This window comes from Dipodomys spectabilis, unplaced genomic scaffold (assembly GCF_019054845.1).
Source record: "Dipodomys spectabilis isolate Male_0828 unplaced genomic scaffold, ASM1905484v1 ptg000002l, whole genome shotgun sequence".
NCBI classification, from domain to species: domain Eukaryota; kingdom Metazoa; phylum Chordata; class Mammalia; order Rodentia; family Heteromyidae; genus Dipodomys; species Dipodomys spectabilis.
Window position 1 is genome coordinate 55828467 of NW_024870679.1, and position 22012 is coordinate 55850478.

General features: G+C 37.6%; 1 protein-coding gene across 2 annotated transcripts in view; it reads right to left on the reverse strand.

The window, feature by feature from the left end:
* Nucleotides 1-22012, reverse strand: part of Eps15 (epidermal growth factor receptor pathway substrate 15) — a 123148-nt gene that overhangs the window by 25007 nt on the left and 76129 nt on the right. For both annotated transcript variants that reach the window (XM_042674684.1, XM_042674694.1), the window contains exons 13-20: nucleotides 19724-19796; nucleotides 14117-14278; nucleotides 13310-13507; nucleotides 10988-11191; nucleotides 7621-7737; nucleotides 6993-7083; nucleotides 2383-2418; nucleotides 337-473 (exon numbers count right to left, since the gene is read on the reverse strand). In XM_042674684.1, the coding sequence (XP_042530618.1) occupies nucleotides 337-473; nucleotides 2383-2418; nucleotides 6993-7083; nucleotides 7621-7737; nucleotides 10988-11191; nucleotides 13310-13507; nucleotides 14117-14278; nucleotides 19724-19796 (1018 nt within the window). The remainder of the gene's footprint in view (nucleotides 1-336; nucleotides 474-2382; nucleotides 2419-6992; nucleotides 7084-7620; nucleotides 7738-10987; nucleotides 11192-13309; nucleotides 13508-14116; nucleotides 14279-19723; nucleotides 19797-22012) is intronic.

Consider the following 22012-nt stretch of genomic DNA (forward strand, 5'->3'; position numbering starts at 1 on the left):
AAATATGGAAATTTCATTTAAGGCTGGCTTATGAACTTCCCACTGTTTATTTTTAATATGGCCATTGAGACAAAATTTGATCCCTTGAAAGATGGATTTTGTTTTTGGATACTAAGTCACCTAGTTAATTCTAATGGATGATCAAAGTATGAAATATTAGTGGATAATCAAAGTATGAAATAAGAAAAACTGTAAGTGTCAGAATGAGAGAACTTTTTATATGACCCATTATACATAACCAAAAAAAAAAGACTGTTTCACCATTGTGTATTCAAGAAATTCCCTTACAACACTAGTTATCCATTCCATGTAACAGCTTTTAATCCTTCTACTTACAGATGTATTACTGTTATTGTTGAGTGCACTGAAAGGGTCAGTACTTGAAGTGACAAAAGGATCAGTAGCAGATTGTTTGAAGAAGCAGTCAGATGCAAATGGATCTGAACCTTTGAAAGGATCACCACCAAATGGATCTAAGAAAATATAAAGTAGAAAGGTAAGAGATTAAAAAATCATTCACTAACTTTCCTAGCATAAAAGCAATGCCTTAGTAAAAAGACATTTTCAACTGTATAGTAACATCTATTTCAAGTTCCTTTGTGATTTTGATTAAGAATATAGAGCCTTTTACCTACTAAACTTATACTTTTTATTAGTATATAAAATGGACTTGGGGCATGGCCTTAATACTACCAAAAAGCAAACAAACAACCTAACTCTCAATAATAATTTTAAGGTGGCTGGGAAGGTGGCTCAGTGGTAGAGTGCTTGCCTTGCACGCATGAGGCCCTGGGTTTGATTCCTCAGCACCACATAAGCAGAAAAAAAAAGCCAAAAGTGGAGCTGTGGCTCAAGTGGTAGAGCGCTAGCCTTGAGGTGAATAGCTGAAATACAGCGCCCAGGCCCAGAGTTCAGGCCCCACAACCAGACCCCCCCCCCTCCAAAAAAAAATTTTTTAAAAGGGATTTAAAGTAAATTCCCTTTATTCTATGCATATCATAAATGAAAACTACAACAAAAACTTCAATTTATTCCTTTCTCTCAGCTCAAAGTTAACAGCCAATATTCTTCAACAGGTTTGGAAAACAAAACTAAATGGTAAACAAGACTTACTTTGTTTTTATAAAATGATTAAAAGGGTACTTTAAAAAGCCCAATGTTTAGTAATTCTTCAAGATGGTTGCATTTTCCCATTCACATATAAACAGGCTATATATACATAGCTCCATAGTAATGTGTATATTATGCTCATCTAAACTTTAGTCAATAAGGAGAAATTAAAAGTCAACATCACTTTTTTGGTGCTGGTGCTAGGACTTGAACTCAGGGCCTGGACAGTATCCCTGAGCTTTTTTTGCTCAAGTCCAGTGCTCTACCACTTAAGCCACAGTTCTACTTCTAGCTTTTTTGGTATTAATTTGAGATAAGTCTCATGGACTTTCTTGCCCAGGCTGGCTTTGAACTGCAATCTTCAGACCTCAGCCTCCTGAGAAACTAGGATTACAGGCATAAGCCACTATTGCCTAACTACAGAATATTACTTTTAAGAAGGGGGTTAGGAGATATAGCTCAGTGTTACAACACTTGTCTAGCATGTAAAACTCTTAAATTCATTCTCTAGTACCACAAAAAACAAAACAGAAAACAACAACAACCAAAAAATGGCTGAGTACTAGTGGCCAATACCTGCAATCCTTACTACTCAGGAGGTTGAGATCTGAGTAACATAGTAAAGCCAGCCTAAGCAGGAAAGTCTGTGAAACTCTTATTTCCATTTAACCACCAAAAAGCCAAAAGTGAAACTGTGGCTCAAGTGGTAGAACTCCAGCTTTGAGCAAAGGATGATCAGGGATAGTGCACAGGCCCTAAGTTTAAGCCACAGGACCAGTGCATGTGTGTACACACATACACACCAAATAAGAATAACAAAGCTAAACTTTTTTTTTTTTTTTTTTTTGGGGGGGGGGGCAGTCCTGGAGCTTCAAGCTCTGGGTTTGGGCTCTGTCCCTGAGCTTCTTTTGCTCAAGGCTAGCACTCTACCACTTGAGACACAGTGCCACTTCTGCTCTTTCTGTTTATGTGGTACTGAGGAATCAAACCCAGGGCTTCATGCATGTGAGGCAAGCACTCTATCACTAAGCCACATTCCCAGCCAAAGCTAACCTTTTATTAAGCAAATTCGTTAAGACTATACTACTCCCTTTCGGAAAATGCCAGGCACAAACAGCATTGTACTAAGGCTTTAGAGCAGTTTCAAAACGCAATTTTAAAACAGCTCATTTCCTGTAACTTCCTATCTTGTTACTTCTGTGTTATTATATACAGCATAAATTTATAATTAAAAGTTGAATTAAAGCTAAAATGGAACTCTTATATACTGACCAATTTTCCCAAAAGGATCATCTTTAAAAGGATCACCTGTGATAAAATAAACAGAAATTACAATTACATGATTACAATTACAATAATTACAATTACATTGTGTGGAATCATTAGTGAAACAGTAATTTTCAAACAAAGACAAAGCAAGTTAGTTACAATAGCTGTATTCAAAGTAAATTATGAATATCACCCATTTTAGGAAATATTTAAGATAATAAAGAATAAAAGCTGAATTCAATACACCTCATAAAAAAGGTAAATCTAATAGAATAAACTACAATTTGACAGCTATGGGGAAGACAGGAACATCAGCAAAAATTTTACTAACAAAAGCTACTCTTCATGAGAATAATGGATAGCTCATCATTTTAGGAATGAAGATTTAATGAGCTTCAATGGGGAACTTCTTACAGAATTAAGTAGTTCAGAGGTAAACCATTTAATTAACAACTACCTATTAATTAATGCATGTTCTGAGGCTTGAATTTAGGACCTGAGCTCTGTCCCTGAGCTTTTTTGCTCAACTCTTGCACTCTACCACTTGAGCTCCACTTCTGGCTTTTTTTTTTTGAGTAGATTATTGGAGATAAGAGCCTCATAAGAATTCCTGCCTGGAAGCCGGGCGCTGGTGGCTCACGCCTGTAATCCTAGCTACTCAGGAGGCTGAGATCTGAGGATCGCGGTTCAAAGCCATCCCGGGCAGGAGAGACCATGAAACTCCTATCTCCAATAAACCACCAGAAAACCGGAAGTGGCGCTGTAGCTCAAGTGGTAGAGCGCTCGCCTTGAGCTGAAGAGCTGAGGGACAGCGCCCAGGCCCAGAGTTCAAGCCCCACGACCGACAAAAAAAAAAAAAAAAAAAAAAAAAAAAAAGAATTCCTGCCTGGGCTGACTTTGAAACTCAATCCTCAGGTCTAAGCTTCCTGAGTAGCTAGGATGACAGGCATAAGCCACTGGTACCTGACTTATGATATTAGTACTAGTAGTATTTTTGCCAGTCTTGGGGCTTGAACTCAGGGCCTGGGCATTGTCTCTGAGCTTCTTTTGCTCAAGGCTAGTACTCTACCTCTTGAGCTACAGAGCCACTTCTGGCCTTTTCTGTTTATGTTTATGAATGGAACCCAGGGCTTCATGCATGCTACACAAAGCCTAGCCACTAGGCACATTCCCAGCCCAATTTTTGACAAGGGCATTAAGAACACACAATGGGGAAAGGATAGTCTTTTCAAAAATAGTACTTAGACAGTGGATTCCACTTGACAGTATATACAAAAATGAAAAATGAATTAAAGCTCTAGATATAAAAACTAAAACTACAAAACTCTCAGAAGAAAATACATGAGTAAATTTTGCTACTTTGTACTAGGTAGTAGTACATTTCTTAATATGACAACAAATACACAAGAGAAAATAGATACGTTGAATGCCATCAAAATTAGAAACTTGTATACAACATTAAGAACATGAGACAACATAGAATGCTAAGAATATATTTCAAATAATATATTTGGTAAGAGTGTATTTGGAACATGTAGAGAGCTTTTACAAGTTAACAAAAAAAGATAAGCACTCCTATTATAAATTGGACAAAATGACTTGGGGGTGATGGTACTGAGATTGAATTTAGGGCCTGGTTCTTGCTAAGCAGGTACTCTCGCTTGAGCCACATCACCAGCCCCTTTTTGTATTGTTTATTTTCCAGATAGGGTCTTGCTTTATGCTCAGACCAGTCTGACCTGGTATCCTTCTACTTCTCAGTGTCTATAAGGATGACAAATGTGTTACTGTGTCAGTCATTGTCTTTCCCCAGCAACTGGGGTAACAGGAGCATGCCACTGTGCCCAGACACTGGTAAAGAAGTTTTTCATGCTAGCCTCAAACTATGATCCCCCAAATCTCTACTTCCCAAGTATGTGAAATTACGTGTTTGAGCCACATCTAGCAGGGCAAAGTAATTTGATACTTAATATGATTTGATGATTAATATGATTTGAGCTTTTTTTGGTCAAGGCTAAGTGCAAGTACTCTACCACTTGTCCAAGACTCTCCTGGGTTTCACAAGTTAATTTAGGAAGTAAAACATAATGCAAAAGAGCATTGACACAAGTGATATTTAATATAGTGTACACTGGCATTAATCATTTTAGTTTATTGAAGTTATATAATTTTTCAATAAGGCATAAGTAACTTAAGGGGTAAGAATCAGATTTCTGACTCTGCTATTATATATTCATTGTTTTAAAAGTTCAGAGTTGGCTTTTTGTTTTTGGAGACAAGCTCTAGTTCTGTAGCCCAGGCTAATCATGAACATGCAATCCTCTTTCCTCAGCCTACTAAATGTTTGGATTACATGTACATGAAACCATGCCTGAACTAGTATTAGTGTTTTTAGCAACTAAGTTACTGGTTAACTTCAGAATCCAATCTCCAACTACTGCTCTATAACAAGTCTTTCCTTTGGGTTTCTATTTTTTTTAAAGATGATTTAAAACTTTTAATGTTAATTTTTTTAATTGAAAAGTTGGTGTTGGGGGTTACAGTTACCTAGGTAAGACAGTAAGTACATTTGTTTTTAATCACCATTACCTCACCCCCCCCTTTTTTTTTTGGTCGGTTGTGGGGCTTGAACTCTGAGCCTGGGCACTGTCCCTCAGCTCTTCAGCTCAAGGCTAGCACTCTACCACTTGAGCCACAGCTCCACTTCCAGTTTTCTAGTGGTTTAAGCCCAGGCTGCTTTGAACCTCAATCTTCAGATCTCAGCCTCCTGAGTAGCTAGGATTACAGGCATGAACTCTCTTCATTTCCCACTTACTACCCTACTCCCCCCAAGTTGTAATGTTCATATCCCACATAGTGTCAAGTGGTATCAATGTTGCTGTGGTTCACCCACTGTTCCACTGTTTCTGTGATTCCTTTTCCCTTCCACATATTGCATTGTCTATTATGTCTTACTTTTAAAAAATATAATTTTATTGTTTTTATTAAGGTGTTATCCAGAGAGGTTACAATTTCAAAGTGAAGTAATGAGCACACTTTTTTTTTTTGTCGTTTGTGGGGCTTGAACTCAGGGCCTGGGCGCTATCCCTGAGCTTTTTTTCACTCAAGGCTAGCGCCACTACTCTACTACTTTGACAGTGCCATTTCTGGTTTTCTGGTGGTTAACTGGAGATAAGAGTCTCACAGATTTTCCTGTCCAGACCAGCTTCAAACCGCTTCTCAGATCTCAGCCTCCCAAGTAGCTAAGACTACAGGCATATACCACCAGCATCCAGCAATGAATATAATTCTTTTTGGACAATGTTATCCTCTTCTTTGCTTTCCCCGTTTCCTTCTCCCATCTCTGTCCACAAGTTGCATAGTTCATTTTACACACACTGTCCTTTGAGTTCTATTTTTTGTTGTTGTTGTTGGATGTGGGACATGAACTCTGGGCTTGGGTGCTGTCCCTCAGCATTTCAGCTCAAGGCGAGTGCTCTACCGCTTGAGCCACAGTGCCACTTATGGTTTTCTAGTGGTTTATTGGAGATAAGAGTCTCACAGACTGTCCTGCCTGGGCTGGCTTTGAACCATGATCCTCAGATCTCAAGCCTCCTGAGTAGCTAGGATTACAGGCATAAGCCACCGGCGCCTGGCTCTTTGAATCCTATTTTTAAGAAGCACATACTTTTAATCATCATTACTCCATCCCTCTTCATCTCCCACTTACCCCTCCCTATCTCCCCCCCAAGTTGTAATGTTCATATCCCACATAGTGTCAAGTGAGTATCAGTGTTACTATGGTTCATCCACTGTTCTGCCGTTTCTGTGATTCCCTTTCCCTTCCACACACTGCACTGTCCATTATGCAAAACACGAGGGACTGGGCTCCCATTTTAAAAAGTATAATTTGGTATTGTTATTATTAAGGTGTTATACAGAGAGGTTACCATTTCAAAGTCAGGTAATGAGGATATTTTTTTTGGGGGGGGGGGGTTCATAAAATATAATCAAAGAATAGTCCTAAGATTTAGTTAACTGTCAAGGATAAATATCAGCAATTTAAGAATATAAACTCTTACTTACCTCTACATTTGTTAACAAATGTGCTATCAAAATGGAACTCCTACTTGTACTTGTACTTCTACTTGTACTTGGAAGATTAACATGATTTGTGATTTGAGGCCAGTCTAGGCAAAGAGTTTGTGAGACTCTCATCACAATCAATAAAAACATAGTGTTGTAGTGTGTGCCTATCATTCCAGCTACACAGAAGTATTAGTAGAAGGATCAGGGTCCATACTAGTCTAAGCATAACTTTTGAGAGTCTATGAAAAACAACTAAAGCATAAAAAGAAAGAGATAGGATTATGGCTCAAGTGACAGAGTGCTTACCTAGCATGAGCAAGGCCCAAGGTCCTGAGTTCAAACCATAGCATCAGAAAAAAAAACAAAACAAAAACTGAAGCCATAATTCTGATAGTTTATACATTAAAAAGTCTTGTTCTTTGTCAGGAAGCTAGAGGTGTAGCTTAAATGTTAGAGCACTTGCTTACCAAGTGCAAGGCTCTGAGTTCTAATACCCCCATCCCCGCCTTTATTTTTTGCTAAACTTATATAACAAAGATACTTACTGCCAACAAAAGGATCAGACTGGAAAAAATCCAAGTTTGTATCTGCAGCTGGTTCTGTCAGTGAACTTGAGTCTACATTAAATGGATCTTCCTAAAAATAATTTTTAATTAAAAAAAACTTTTTAGGAATCAAAGTTTTAAAATGTAACATTTAAAATTAAAATAACTCATATTCATATCATACATGTGCTTTCAAAATCAATAAAAATTTTTGCAGTTGCTCTCTCAGCTCTTTTCTAGCTCTCAGCTTTTTCCTTCTTTCTTTCCCAGCTCCCTTCTCTTTTCTAGCTCTTTCTCTGCTCTTTTCTAGCTCTCTCTCTGCTCTTTTCTAGCTCTTTTCTCTCTCTTTCCCAGCCTACTGAATTTAGCTCTTTTCTAGCTCTCTCTCTGCTCTTTTCTCTCTCTTTCCCAGCCTACTGAATAAACCTACCCCTTACCTGAAAAAAAAATTTTTTTTCAGTAATAAAGAATATTTAAAATAAGGATGAAGGCATGGCTCAAACCAGTAGCGTGCCTGCCTAACAAGTGTGAGACCCTGAATTCAAATCCTATTATTGCCCCCAAAAGAACATTTAACACATTAGTGATAAGAATCTTTAAAAACCTTCAAATACAAAATTTTGTTTACCTCTTTCGAATGTCCATCATTATCATATTCAGGACTAACTTTCTCATTAACAGTTACAGTCAGTACTTCATTTTCATCAGTCACATCAGAAGGTGGTAGTTCAGGACTACTTCTTGCCTACCCCCCAAAAAAATCATAAAAAAAAAATATATATATACACACACACACACATACATACCTAACTACACATATATGTATGTACATATAATCTACATATGTATTTATATGTGTGCTGGGATCGAACTCAGACCTTTGAGAATGCTAGGCAAGCACTTATGTATATTGTCTCTATCTGCCTGCCTGCTTGCCTGCCTGCCTGCTTGCCTACCTACCTATATATTTGACTGATTTTGGTGCTGGGGATCAAATCCAGGGCCCAGACAATCTCTCTATAACTGACCTATACTTCTAGTCCTATTTACAAAATATTAATGTAACATGGATTAACAATATTCTTTTCTTTTTTTATTGGGGAGCCCTTTTTGTTTTAGGTTATTTTTCACATGGGTACTGGCATTTTTGCCTAGGGGTGGCCTCATATCATGATCTTCCTACCTCAGTTTCTCATGAGGCTGGAATTATGCCCAACCCAATAATATTGTTTTTGACTTGGCAGAAGAAACTGACATAAAAGAAAACAAGTTATGCAAACAAGAAGATAAGCAATACATAGTCACAGAATGATTTCTTCTTCTACAATCAGTCTTAGAAAAATGATGTAAGCAAGCATCAAAGCCACTTAAGCTAGAGACTGTCAGATCATCTTTAACCACTTTCTTTTTCATCATCCCACAGCTAAAAAAAAAATCAAGATTCCAAATCTTGTTCAGTTTGTCTCATCCTCTTTTTCAAAATCTTCCCTTTTTCTCCATCTTCATTATCATTTTTTTTTGGGTCCGGTCGTGGGGACTGAACTCTGGGCCTGGGTGCTGTCCCTCAGCTCTTCAGCTCAAGGCTAGCGCTCTACCACTTGAGCCACAGCGCCACTTCCGGCTTTTTTCTTTTTGCTTATGTGGTGCTGGGAATCGAACCCAGGGCCTCAGGCATGCAAGACAAGCGCTCTACCACTGAGCCACCTTCCCAGCCCCCTCATTATCATTTTTTTAAAATTTACAGTAGAATCATCTCAAGTCAAGAATGCGATGGTAGCCTCCCATTTGTCTTCTGGCCACTAAGATGTACGCTTCCAAACTACTCTCCCTATGGTAGTAAAACAATAGATTTAGGATATAAATCTTGTAGTGCTTCTGGTTAAAAGTTATTCAAGGGTTTTTTTTTTTTTTTACTGTTCTCTTGATTTAGATCACTGGATAAAAAGGCTTAAAAGTTAGGGAAATTTATTTTACCCTTATATGTTTGAAGGATAATCTAGTAATCCTCTTTGTTTTTCTTTTTTTTGGTTGGTCATGGGGCTTGAACTCTGGGTCTGAGCACTGTCCCTCAGCTCTTCAGCTCAAGGCTAGCACCCTATCACTTGAGCGCCACTTCTGGTTTTTTGGTGGTTTTTATTGGAGATAAGAGTTTCACAAACTTTCCTGTCAGGTCTGGCTTTGAACCATGATCCTCAAATCTCAGCCTCTTGAGAAGCTAGGATTACAGGCATGAGCTACCCGGCTATAATCCTCTTTTTGTTTGAAAGAATACAGAACAGTATATCTATGACTGCCAAATTTAAATTTATAGAAGTCTATACAATTTTGTATCTTTAATAGCTCCCCAAATTGTCATCCCATCAATTTACCTGCTTAAATTTAGGTCAAAACTCATTTAGACTACCAACCTTCCTAATATATCTCTATATATTTCTCACATTTTTAATCATGTGCTTATTTTTTATGTTTTCGCTGTTTTGGATAGCTGGTCTAGAACTCACAATCCTGTCTGGTGGCTCAAGCCTGTAATCCTAGCTTCTCAGGAGGCTGAGATTTGAGGATCACGGCTCAAAGCCAGACCTGACAGGAAAGTCTGTGAAACTCTTATCTCCAATAAAAGCCACCAGAAAACCAGAAGTGGTGCTGTAGCTCAAGTGATAGAGTGCTAGCCTTGAGCTGAAGAGCTGAGGGACAGTGCTCAGACCCAGAGTTCAAGCCCCATGACCAACCAAAAAAAAAAAAAAGAGGATTACTAGATTATCCTTCAAACATATAAGGGTAAAATAAATTTCTTCTTTTTATGGGGGGTCCGGTCATGGGGCCTGAACTCTGGGCCTGGGCGCTGTCCCTCAGCTCTTCAGCTCAAGGCTAGTGCTCTACCACTTGAGCCACAGTACCACTTCCGGCTTTTTTCTTTTTGCTTATGTGGTGCTGAGGAATTGAACCCAGGGCCTCAGGCATGCAAGGCAAGCACTCTACCACTGAGCCACCTTCCCAGCCCCAAATTTCCCTAATTCTTAAGCCTTTTTATCCAGTAATCTAAATCAAGAGAACAGTAAAAAAAAAAAAAAACCCTTGAATAACTTTTAACTAGAAGCACTATGACAAGATTTATATCCTAAATCTATTACTACCATAGGGAGAGTAGTTTGGAAGGGTACATCTTAGTGGCCAGAAGACAAATGGGAGGCTACTATCGCATTCTTGACATGAGATGATTATACTGTAAATAAAAAGAAGTACTTGTGGGACTGGGAAGGTGGCTCAGTGGTAGAGCGCTTGCCTTGCATGCCTGAGGCCCTGGGTTCGATTCCTCAGCACCACATAAGCAAAAAGAAAAAAGCCAGAAGTGGTGCTGTGGCTCAAGTGGTAGAGCGCTAGCCTTGAGCTAAAGAGCTGAGGGACAGTGCCTGCCCAGGTCCAGAGTTCTGGCCCCACAACTGGACCCCCACCTAAAAAAAAAGAAGTACTTGTGTGTGTGTGTTTTTAAACAATCATGCCCAACAGAAGTACTGTTTGTTTTTTTTTAAATTTGCCCTATTAAAAAACACACCAGTAGCCAGGTGCTGGTGGCTAATGCCTGTAATCCTAGCTACTCAGGAGACTGAGACCTAAGGATCACAGTTCAAAGCCAGGCCAGAAAGGAAAGTCCATGAGACTATCTCCAATTAACCACCAGAAAATCACAAGTGGCGCTGTGGCTCAAGTGGTAGAGCACTGGCCTTGAGCTGAAGAGCTCCCAGTTTCAGAGTTCAAGCTACCAATAAACAAAAACAAAACAAAACTAAACAAAAACACTAGTTAAAATTACATGCAATACTAGTTAAAGTTAAAACTACTGAATTAGGACTCATTGTTGTGCAAAAAGAAATGATTATTATCTTCAAATGAGTCACAAGAGCATTTATATTGTATATGATGCCAATAAATCTCTGCTCAGCATCAATCTTTTGTCCTACAGTGAATGGTGAAGATTATGGAACCACTTGACTCACTGGAGACTCCTGGTGTATGGGCTCAGACTCTAGGGTGCTCTGGCCTTCAGCATGTTCATTAAGGTTGGCTGTTTCACTGCTGCTGGTGCTGAGGCTACAATAATCTGTAGCACCATTTACAAGAATGCTGTGTGGGCTACTGCAACAATTTGATTGATTATTAGGATTTTCCAGATCTTTCATTTCCATCAGTCTCATTTGCATCTGTCAATACAAAGTAGAAACAGAAATAGAATTTATTGCTAGAAATATATTTAAAATAAAAATAGCTACAACCCTAGACTTGGGTAAATGGTAAACTTGTTTCTTGCCAGAAGAATCCTCTGGGAACGCAGCATGACTTTAAAAAAGGGGTTCAGTAAACTCTACCAATAAGTTCTCTTGAAATTCCAGTATAATGTATTTGTTTTTGTAAATCTTCTGAAACCTCCAAGAATTTGGATTCAGATGTCTAGGTTAGTGGAGGGAATGATAGCAAAATAAAAAGAAAGGAGAGTCTGTGATTAAGTTTTAAGAGAGATTCAGAAGCTAAAGGAAAATAGAAAAGGCTATGGAATCAGCTATATTCCTGTTGGGAAAGGAAGTCAAGACGAGGGTAAAAACAAATTAGTATCCTAGCTCTGGCACTATTAACTCCCAAAAAACCAACAGCCAGGTGTGGTGGTGCACAACTGATGTGGAATAATCTCAGCATTCAGGACTTTGAGGAAAGATGATCAAGAGTTCAAATCGCCTAGGGAATACATAGCAAAATCATCTGAAGAAAAAAATATCAAAACAAATCAAAAGCAATAATATGAAAAATAATACCTGCCTAGCAAGTATGAGGCCCCAAGTTCAAAACCCCAGTAAAAGGAAGAAAGGAAGAAAGGGAAGGAAAGAAGAAAGGAAGAAAGGGAAGGAAGGAAGGAGGACGAGGAAGGAAGGAAGTAAAGAAGGAAGGAAGGGAGGAATGGAGGGAAGGAAAGAAGGAAGGAGGGAGGGAGGAAGGAAGGGAGGAAGGGAAGGAGGAGAAAACTACCTTGAAGGGCTGGGAAGGTGGCTCAGTGGTAGAGTGCTTGCCTTGCATGCTCAAGGCCCTGGGTTTGATTCCTCAGCACCACATAAGCAAAAAGAAAAAAGCCCGAAGTGGCGCTGTGGCTCAAGTGGTAGAGTGCTAGCCTTGAGCTGAAGAGCTGAGGGACAGCGCCCAGGCCCAGAGTTCAGGCCCCACGACCGGACCCAAAAACAAAACAAAACAAAACAAAAACTACCTTGAAGAATATCATATTCACTCATCTGGTAGCATTCCTACTATGATAACTACTTTGTGTTATCTATATATTGAAGACCTATACTGGAAAAAGAAACATGCTAAATGATAATTTAAAAAACCAGCCAGGCAAATACACAAAAGCAAACAAAAAAAAAAATGTATAAACTTTTATTTAAAAAATGGTCAGTTTTCTGGGGCTAAGAAGCTAATTCTTGTATTACTATAACAGAAGGACAGAGAAATATGACTTTAAGCCATGTCTTGTAAGATAAACAAGTTGTCACCTGCCAGGTAAGATGGAGAGAGGAAACATGAAAGAATTCATTATGTACAATAACTGAGAACCCCAAATGAGTTTTAGAAGACATATTTTAGAAGCTCTTGAAAAGGTTATATAATCAATAACAAATAAACTTCCTTTGCTTCAGTTTGTTCAAATTCACAACGAAAGAAATGGACTATATGAAATCTATGCTCTTATGTAAACATCTCATTTTGATTCTCTATTCTCTATGTAGAAAAGCCTAGACACAAACAAGTAAAGGATCTATATATGGAATCAAACACAATACTCCATATTTACATAATTAAAATAATAAAGATTTCTATACAAGCAAAATTGATTTTAAAGTTAGAATAAGAGTAGATTATTATTTATAAAAGTAAGTGACACTTATCAAGCATTTATGTACCAAATCTTTTCTACAATATTTCATAGGTTTTTGCCCCATTTATCCTCACAACATTCCTAAGACACAGGGGGCACTGATAGCTCCCCATTTTAAGCATGAAGAATCTGACATTGAGATGATTCACCTAGTAAATGGCATACCCAGCATCTAAACCTAGAGCACTTAACTAAAACCCACACTATTATCTACTACTCCAGTGATCAATGATCAACAGAAATACAAAATATGTGACAATTTTAATGAATCTGGCTAAAAGAAATCTAGTTGTATAACAGGACTAAAAATTAAATCATAAATGAAATAGATAAAGCAGTAGGAAGCACTATTATCTAGCAGGCTAGCTGAGCATTTCAGCACACTTTTTGCTTCACTTACTGAACTGATTTCCTGTTGTGAATCATGTAGGTGCTGCTGAAGAGGTTCCAGCTGAGCCTTCCCTGACTCCACACTCTCCTCTAATTCTGCTGTTTCTTGTTGTAGGCGGCTCAGCTCTTCTCTAGCTTTGGCCAGTTCTTCTTCATAAGTAGAGATCTGTGATTCTTGACTAGTTATTTCAGCTTTCAGAGAAGAGATCTGAACATAGGGGTAATGAAAAGAAAGGATAAGGAAAACATCACCACCAAAATGTTAATTTAGTTTACTATTTTAGTATTTTTCTGATGGATTATTTTTGGTCATAAAAGATAAACATGAGGAAGGCAGGAGTATATAGTTGAAGGATAGTTGACAAAAAAGAAAAAAAAAAAAAGGCAGGCACTGATGTCTCAAGCCTATGATCCAGCTATTTAGGAGTCTGAGATCTGAAGATCAAGGTTCAAAGCCAGCCCAAGAACACAAATCCAAGAGACTCTTGTTGTCCAATGATCAGCAAAAAGCTGGAAGTAAAGTTCTGGCTCAAGTAGTACAGTGGCAGTTGTAAATGAAAAAGCTGAGGGGGAGCTAGAGGCCCTGAGGTCAAACCCCAATAATGGTACATACACCAAAATATTCTGGAAATGTTTTCTAAAATATTTTCTAAAATAGTGTCTTTCTATTTCCATTACAGAGAACTTGTAATGTCTGATGAGCATTACGCCTCTAATGTGCCAAATGCTAATAACTAGACTGCCACATAACAATAGAGAATATATTTTCATCTTAAGTGAGGAAAATCAAAGAAGATATACAATAAACAGATTTTACCAGCTGGGCCTCCTCTGCACATTTCTTTCTGACTTCCTTGAGTTGTTCCTCCAGCTGGGCTTTCTGTTCATCTAGTTCTTCAAGGAGTTCCTGTACTTGCTGCTTCTGGGCCTGTAATTTTTGCAGATTAACATTTTCCCTCTGAACTTCATCCTGAAGATCCTGAAATACAACAAAATCAATATATTTATTGTCATTGGGGGCAAGGAGAGGGTAATTTTTCTCTTTTTGGTCATGGGGCTTGAACTCAGGGCCTGGGCATTGTCCGGGATTTTTTTCTTCAAGGCTACTGCTCTACCTCTTGAACCATAGCTCCACTTCTGGGTTTTTGTGGTTTAATAAGACTCTCATGGACTTTCTTGCCTGGGCTGGCTTTGAATTGTGATCCTAAGATGTCAGCCTCCTGATTAGCTAGGATTACAGGTGTAAGGCACCAGTTCCCAGCTAAAGTGAGGGTTATTTTTAAGTGTATCTTAAGAGAAAAAGTCTTGCATTGAATATATCATTTTGGTAGAATACAGCACTCATAGCTTTATGTGATCTTCATTTAATACCTCTTCCAGATTTAGATATTCAATTTGTTTACTAAACTCTGTAGGGGATGTCTGACGGTCTTCTCTAATATGATGAAAATAGAACTCCGGCCATTTTTGTCTACATCTGTTTTAACCTCAATCTTCCTTTTCTTAGTTTCTCTGCTCAAAAAAAAAAAAAAAATAGCATCCTCTTGAACTCTTCCTCTCACATTTCATCTTAAATCTGCCAGCGAATCTGGTATTACTTCCTTCAAGAGATATTAAAAAATGGGCCATGTCTTTTTTTCAATGCTAGTACAAGTTACTTTCATATTGTCTCCTGGACTGCTGCCTTTCAACTAGGAAAACTGTTTCCACTCATACAACCTTTCAATGTGTTTTTAGCATCTTGAGAACTATTTATAATCTATGTCAAATATCTTACATTCTCACTTGTACACAGAAATGAAAACAGTGGACGCACAGAAATAGAACACAGAAGCGATTACCAATCTAGAAGATGGGGGAAAGAAGGGAGGCCTGAGGAGAAAACAGACAATGTGGTACAGCTGGATAAGATAAATACCTGCTAATTTACTCTGTAACATAATAGGAGAAGTATGCCTAACAACAACTACCTGAATGATTAAAAATTAGTGGAGGGAACTCTGCTTGTTCTCAACATGAAGAAATAATGTATCAGAGCTAAAAGATATATTTACCCTAATTTGATCATTGAACATTGTATTTCACACTGTACCCAATAAATATGTATAATTATGATGTATGTGGAAGTAGGAATTGAACTTCAGGCTGTAAGCATGTTAGGCAAGTACTCTATTATTTGAGTTATACTTCCAGCTGAAAATATGTTTAAAAATAAAGTGAAGCCAGGCACTGGTGGCCTGTAATCCTAGCTACTCAGGAGGCTGAGATCTGAAGATCACAGTTCAAAGCCAGCTCGGGCAGGAAAGTCCATGAGAGTCTTATCACCAATAAACCACTGGAAAACCAGAAGTAGCGAAACAAGCAAAAACATCTATATCCAAGCATATCAACTTCTTTGCTCAACACCTTGCATGGACTCTCCATCTCATAAAGACCCAAAGTCCATTACTCTCAAGAATGGTACATTAGTACCACTATGGATACAAAAGAGATGTTAATTGATTACACATATAAGAATTATTAAGGAAATAGGGCTTAATTCTCTTTAGGAGCCTTATGTGGGAAAACAGAAGCAATTAATAACTATAAGTTATCCCTGTAGAAGGTGAGTAGAGATATCAAACAAGGTGAAACAAAGCTTTCCAATATGGTATCTTTTTAATAACATTATTCAAATGTCCCAATAATCATTCATCAAATAAGAATCTAGGAATATTAGAAGAAAAACAGGGCTGGGAAGGTGGCTCAGTGGTAGAGCGCTTGCCTTGTATGCCTGAGGCCCTGGGTTCGATTCCTCAGCACCACATAAGCAAAAAAAAAAAGCCGGAAGTGGTGCTGTGGCTCAAGTGGTAGAGGGCAAGCCTTGAGCTGAAGAGCTGAGGGACAGTACCCAGGCCCAGAGTTCAGGCCCCATGACCAGACCCCCCCCCCCCAAAAAAAAGAAAAACAACAGGTCTCTGAATTGCTGCATGAATTATACAAGAAAAAACATCTTCATAACGGTGAACTGTTGAAACAGCTACAAACGTGTTATATAAGTACTAGGCTCTTAATGCATTCGTAATTCATGTGATACATCTATGAAGAAGGTAATATTTCTACTCACATTTTACAGGTGAGAAACTAATGCACAGATGGGCAATAAGTTGTCCAAAGTTATAAATTAGCAAGTAATGTATTCAAACTAGGTTCTAACTCCAGAGTTTGGGCCCTTAACTACCATACTATATACTGTTGACTAAATGTATTATATACAAGTATCACTATTTTTCAAATATACATAGGTTCTTTTGTGATTACACAAAAATAGAAAACTATAAATTTAATGTAGTTAAATTACTTAAGAGTCACAAACATAGGGAGAACTGAATTAAAGTCTCCCTGATACAAAATTGTTTTTTAAGCTTCTATGAAAACTGGGGACGGGGGGGGGGGTGGGGGGGGGGGAGGGTGGTGAGGGGAGAAATTCACTGTAAGGGTGAATCCTTAAATATTTGTTGAGTACTCAGAAGAAAAATTGTGTAGCAAGATTGTACACAGGCATTTTAAGGCAGGTAAGAATGTGGATCTGCCTTTCTCTTCTTAGAATAAAAAGCCCAAACCATAAACATTTGAGACAAAATGGCCATCCACAACTTTTTCTCTTTGTAACTGGATCATGTTGGGCCTAATTTTTCTGTAGAGCTTGATAAACTAGTAGTGCACCTCATAAAAGCTACCAGTCATCATTTCATGAAATAAAACGATGTCATTTTCAGAAAAAATAAATAAATCTTGGGCTGGGAAAGTGGCTCGGTGGTAGAGTGCTTGCCTTGCATGCATGAGGCCCTGGGTTTGATTCCTTAGCACCACATAAGCAGAAAAAGCTGGAAGTGGAACTGTGGCTCAAGTGGTAGAGTGCTAGCCTTGAGCTGAAGAGCTGAGGGACAGCACCCAGGCCCAGAGTTCAGACCCCAGGACCGATCACAGCCTCCCCACCCCCCAAAAAAATCTTGAACTGAATTTTCAAGATGTGAGTTCATGGGAATACACACAAGAGATGAGATTAGAAATTATGAAAGGAAGTAGATGTTTTATTTTAACTGAATTAGAAAGACTATAAATACAAAGTAAAAATCTCAGCTAGGGGTATATCTCAGTGGTAGAGCATGTGCTTAACACGCACCGAGTCCTGGGTTCATTTATTCCTTAGCACCAGAACAAAATAAAGCCCACAAAAAAAAACAAAAACAAAAAAAACCCGTAAGTCTTCTTGGTTTGGAAAGCTTTTGTGCTTGAGATATAAGCTCATATAGTCACTGTATGTGATTTTTATTAATATGAAGAAAAACAAGAAAACTCATATTAAGCAGGTTAAGCAGCACTGATACTCACTGATAGGCCAAAATGTCTTTACTTCTAGTCCCTAGTGCCTTCATTTTGGCATTCTCATTAGCACCTCTACTAGAAAGTACAGTCACGTCCAGCTTTGGTGGCTCATACCTGTGATCCTGGGTAGTCAGAAGGCTGAGATTGGGAGGGTCATGGTTAGAAGGTAGCCTAGGCAGAAAATTCCATGAATTCTATCTCCAAAATAACCAGCAAAAAATCAGGACTGGAGGCATGGCTCAAGTGAAACAATGCCAGCCAAGCAAGCAAGCAAGCCAAACAAGCACAAAGCCCCAATATCAAACCTCAGTGGTGCCAAGAAAGAAAAAGGGGAGAAAACATAGTCATAAGGAAGCAGGGAGGTATAGTTTCGTTGATTCTGCTAATAGGTGTAATAAACTGCTTTCAATAGTTTTGACTTCCCATGTCGATCACACATTTTAGATTCCACAAAATTTAAGGTACCTTACTATCACAGCTAAGTAAGAACAAATAAATCACTGAGAAATACTGACAACAAAGCTTACATAAGAAACCAAACGTTCAAGGATAACCCACTTAACCTGAAAACAACAATGCAAATCTTTCAGTAAATATTGGCTATTTACATCTCCACCTTAAAAGATGCAGCAGAGAAAAACTAACAGGCAAATGTACTCAACAAAACAGTCTATCACAAGAACATATGTACTTTAAAATAGCAACTGGCTAAATTTAGATGCAGTTCAAGATTATCTATCAGTGACTCTACTTATTTCTTCCAGATTGAAAAACTTTTGTAGATTTTTGTCTTCTTTTTCAAATTATTTCCAGCAATGACTGCTTAAAGTCAATGAGTGTTTTACAATTCTATGAAGGTTTAAAACTACACAAAAACAATGTAATTAAGTAAGTAACCCTCCCACACCTAATCTCATTGCCAGAAAGAAAAAATATATTGGAAATGATTTCTTGTTTTTTCACATCACTTTTAGGAAAATTCCAGTAAATAAATGAAATCATCTGGACACAGAATCAACTACCAAGAAGAAGCCTCACTGGCTTTTTCCTGAATCCTTCAGTAAATCATTCTCCTCACCCTATACTGGATGTACTACATCAAAGCAAAACAATGGGTCTAACAATTTAAGGCTGTTACATTTTTTAAACTACCAGAGAACCCAATATACAAGTTACATATTAAAGGCAGATACCTATCCATGAGCTTTTATTAGCAACTGCTACCAGTGCTTTTACATCCAATTTCCTTTATGTTCTAGAACAGCATTCAGGAAATGGTATGCCAAAAACATGGCCCACATGTATTACTTACTCTCTAAATAAAACACTGTCCAATTTTCTATGTTTTTATAATGTTTGAAACACCTATTTTTTCTTATTTCCAAAATAGAAAAAGGTGTTATTTTTCTACTTGTAAAAGGCAACTATATAATACAGTACTTAATAAAATTGAATTAAATTTCTTTATTAGCATACATTGGTTGTACAAGGGAGGGTTTCAATATGACACTTCCACACATGTATACAATGTCTTCCAATTGAATAAAACCTCTTTATGCCCAAGTTTGAGATATTCTGGGTACTAAGCAATTCATAAAACGTTATTTTAAATTGTTCTGTATCATCTCCTACCATACCAGTATTATGAGAAACAGTCTGAAAATATTAGGTCTCATAAAAATATTTGACATGCATGAAAAAGCAATTTGGTTTTTCATGATAATGATCATATGATCTCAGTTATTTAATTTTAGTGGTATAATAATATGCACATTAAGTTATTCAAAGTTACCTTTAATGATATACTATACAGGTAAATATTAAAATAGCTTCAAAACTTAAAATCCACACTGTAAAATACTGCTTTCTCATTGCAGTATAATTTTTAAAGGCCAGAAATCAAAGCAAGAACATTCATTTTCCAAAAGATAAACATTATATCATACAAACATTAGGTATTGCCTAGACCTAACACCATATCAATCAAGTAGTAAATATATTTAAAATGAATATTCCTAAGTCAGAAAAAGGATAGTATATTTTGTAGTACACTCACCTGAACCTCACTTCTCCTCTGCTTAATAGTATCTTCTTTTTCTTTAAGGTCCTGTTCCACATTATTCTTTTCCCTAGAAGACCAGCAAACAATGCAAGAATATTTGAGAACATCAGCTACAGCTGGTATCGTTATCCATCCTCCTAATCCTGAATCGCTTTTTAAATACATGGTAAAACATTCAATTTTTAAATGAAGGGCAGATTTTTCTACCCTCTTTCAATTATTTATGGAACAGAAATCAATATAAGCTCTGTTTATAAAAAAAAAATTGCTTCCTCACTAAAATGTGGTGAAAAGAGAATAGATTAAAAAAGGAAGAAGAGAAAAATAATCAATGAAACGGTCTGGTTTCACTGATCTCACTGTTGCTATGGAAATATCGTCCAATGAAAACTGCTGCTGAAAAGAAGGAGGAGTTGCATCAGCTCTATGAGCTTAACCCTTAAGAATCACTGCCAAATTAAATGAAAATGGCTAATAGAAACAGTGATCAATATTAAGGAAAAACATTTTCTAAACTGTTAATTTTCCCTCAAATTACCAATGTGTACTAATTTTGAAATGTAACCACATAGAGGAAATGGAAAAGTTGTTAAAATACAAATAATTTGCTCTATAAAATATCAATCTTCTCAAAAAAGCTACTTTGGGAACACCTATCAAACTCAACTGATCAAATATAGACAAGGCATATAATGTAAAAAAACCCCACAATACCATTTATCTCATTAAATCGAACACACTACATTCTATTTTTACCATGAAACAGCATCTAAATTCTTATATGTTTTGATCATGCTATGAATGAATCTCAAATAACTTTGGATTCAGAACTGTAAAAGAAAGCTATTGCATTTGATATAACAAATTTAACAGTCCATGTTTACCAACATCAATTTTCCCCATCCCCCACAGCTCTTTTCCTTTTCTACAGAATAAAAGAAAAAGCCCACAGAATTCTTCCACAAAACACTTTCAGGGTAGTAGAGGTATGGAAAGGTAAAAGATGGCAAAATGGAGAAAAGAGCATAGCATTTAATCAGTCCTTCAGATTAGCATGGCAGTTCACTACTATATTTCAATTTCTATCCTAGATATAACCTAATGTAAGCTTGGGCTCCATTTAGCTCTAGCATAAAGGAAAGTGAAAAATTATACCGGAAGAGATACTTAAGGGACAAACTGATGTTTCATTATATTTCTCACTTTTTTGAAGTTAGATTTTAAGTGCAGACAAAACCAACTGTTTGGATATATAGGCAAAATGATCTTAAGATTTGTATGGAAGAAAACACAAAAACAAAGCAATTTGTCTAATGTTACTTTTCAACACCTGAGATGGCCAAGAAGCTCACTAACCGTTTGTCAGATGGATGGCAATGTGGGTCCCGATGTTGTGGAGATTTTAAACAGTTTCTTACCATGCGAATCATTGTTGCAGCCAGTTCTTCTCATCTCACAAAGTACTTGTTATGCAAAGGCCATCTCCCCACCTCCAACCCTTATCCAATTAAGCAAAATAGAAAAACATAGGGGGAAAATCTGAAAATACCACACAAATTCTGCAAGCTCAATCTTGGAAGTGTTTCCTTTCCTCCTTATGTGAGCAGATGAGTGTTTTCAGTCCTGCTGCAGTATGTCAGAAATAAGTCACATGAAAATCTAGTCCCCTCCCCCTACCCCAAATCCTCATGGGCACTCCTCATAAGGTCAGTACCACTTCAGCTTGGTTTGAGACAGATAATAACAAAAATAGAAAACATTACAAAGTATCATAGATCAGCACAGCACACACTGAGCTGTTCTTTTAACTCCTGTTACTGATAGTGCCTGCTCAAATTAAATGTGTATGTAGGGAAAATAGGACTGCTCTTAAGTGAGCTTACTTAAAAGCAGACAAGACAGAAGAATGGCAAAGCAAAGGGAGGAAATTCACTAGGTGAAAAAAAGCAAACAGTTCACATAGGACTCTGAGCTATAATCAGCACAGTCCTTGTTTGAGTAAAATAAAGGAAACCTGAAGAGTACCAGTTTGTTTTTTTGTTTTTGTTTTTTTGGTCGGTTGTGGGGCTTGAGCTCTTCAGCTCAAGGCTAGCATTCTACCACTTGAGCCACGGTGCCAATTCTGGCTTCTTCTGCTTATGTGGTACCGAGGAACTGAACCCAGGGCCTCATGCATGCAAGGCAAGCACTCTACCACTGAGCCACCTTCCCAGCCTTTTTTTTTTCAGGCATTTATTGATTGATTGATTGATTTGTGTCGGTTGTAAGGCTTGAACTCTGGGC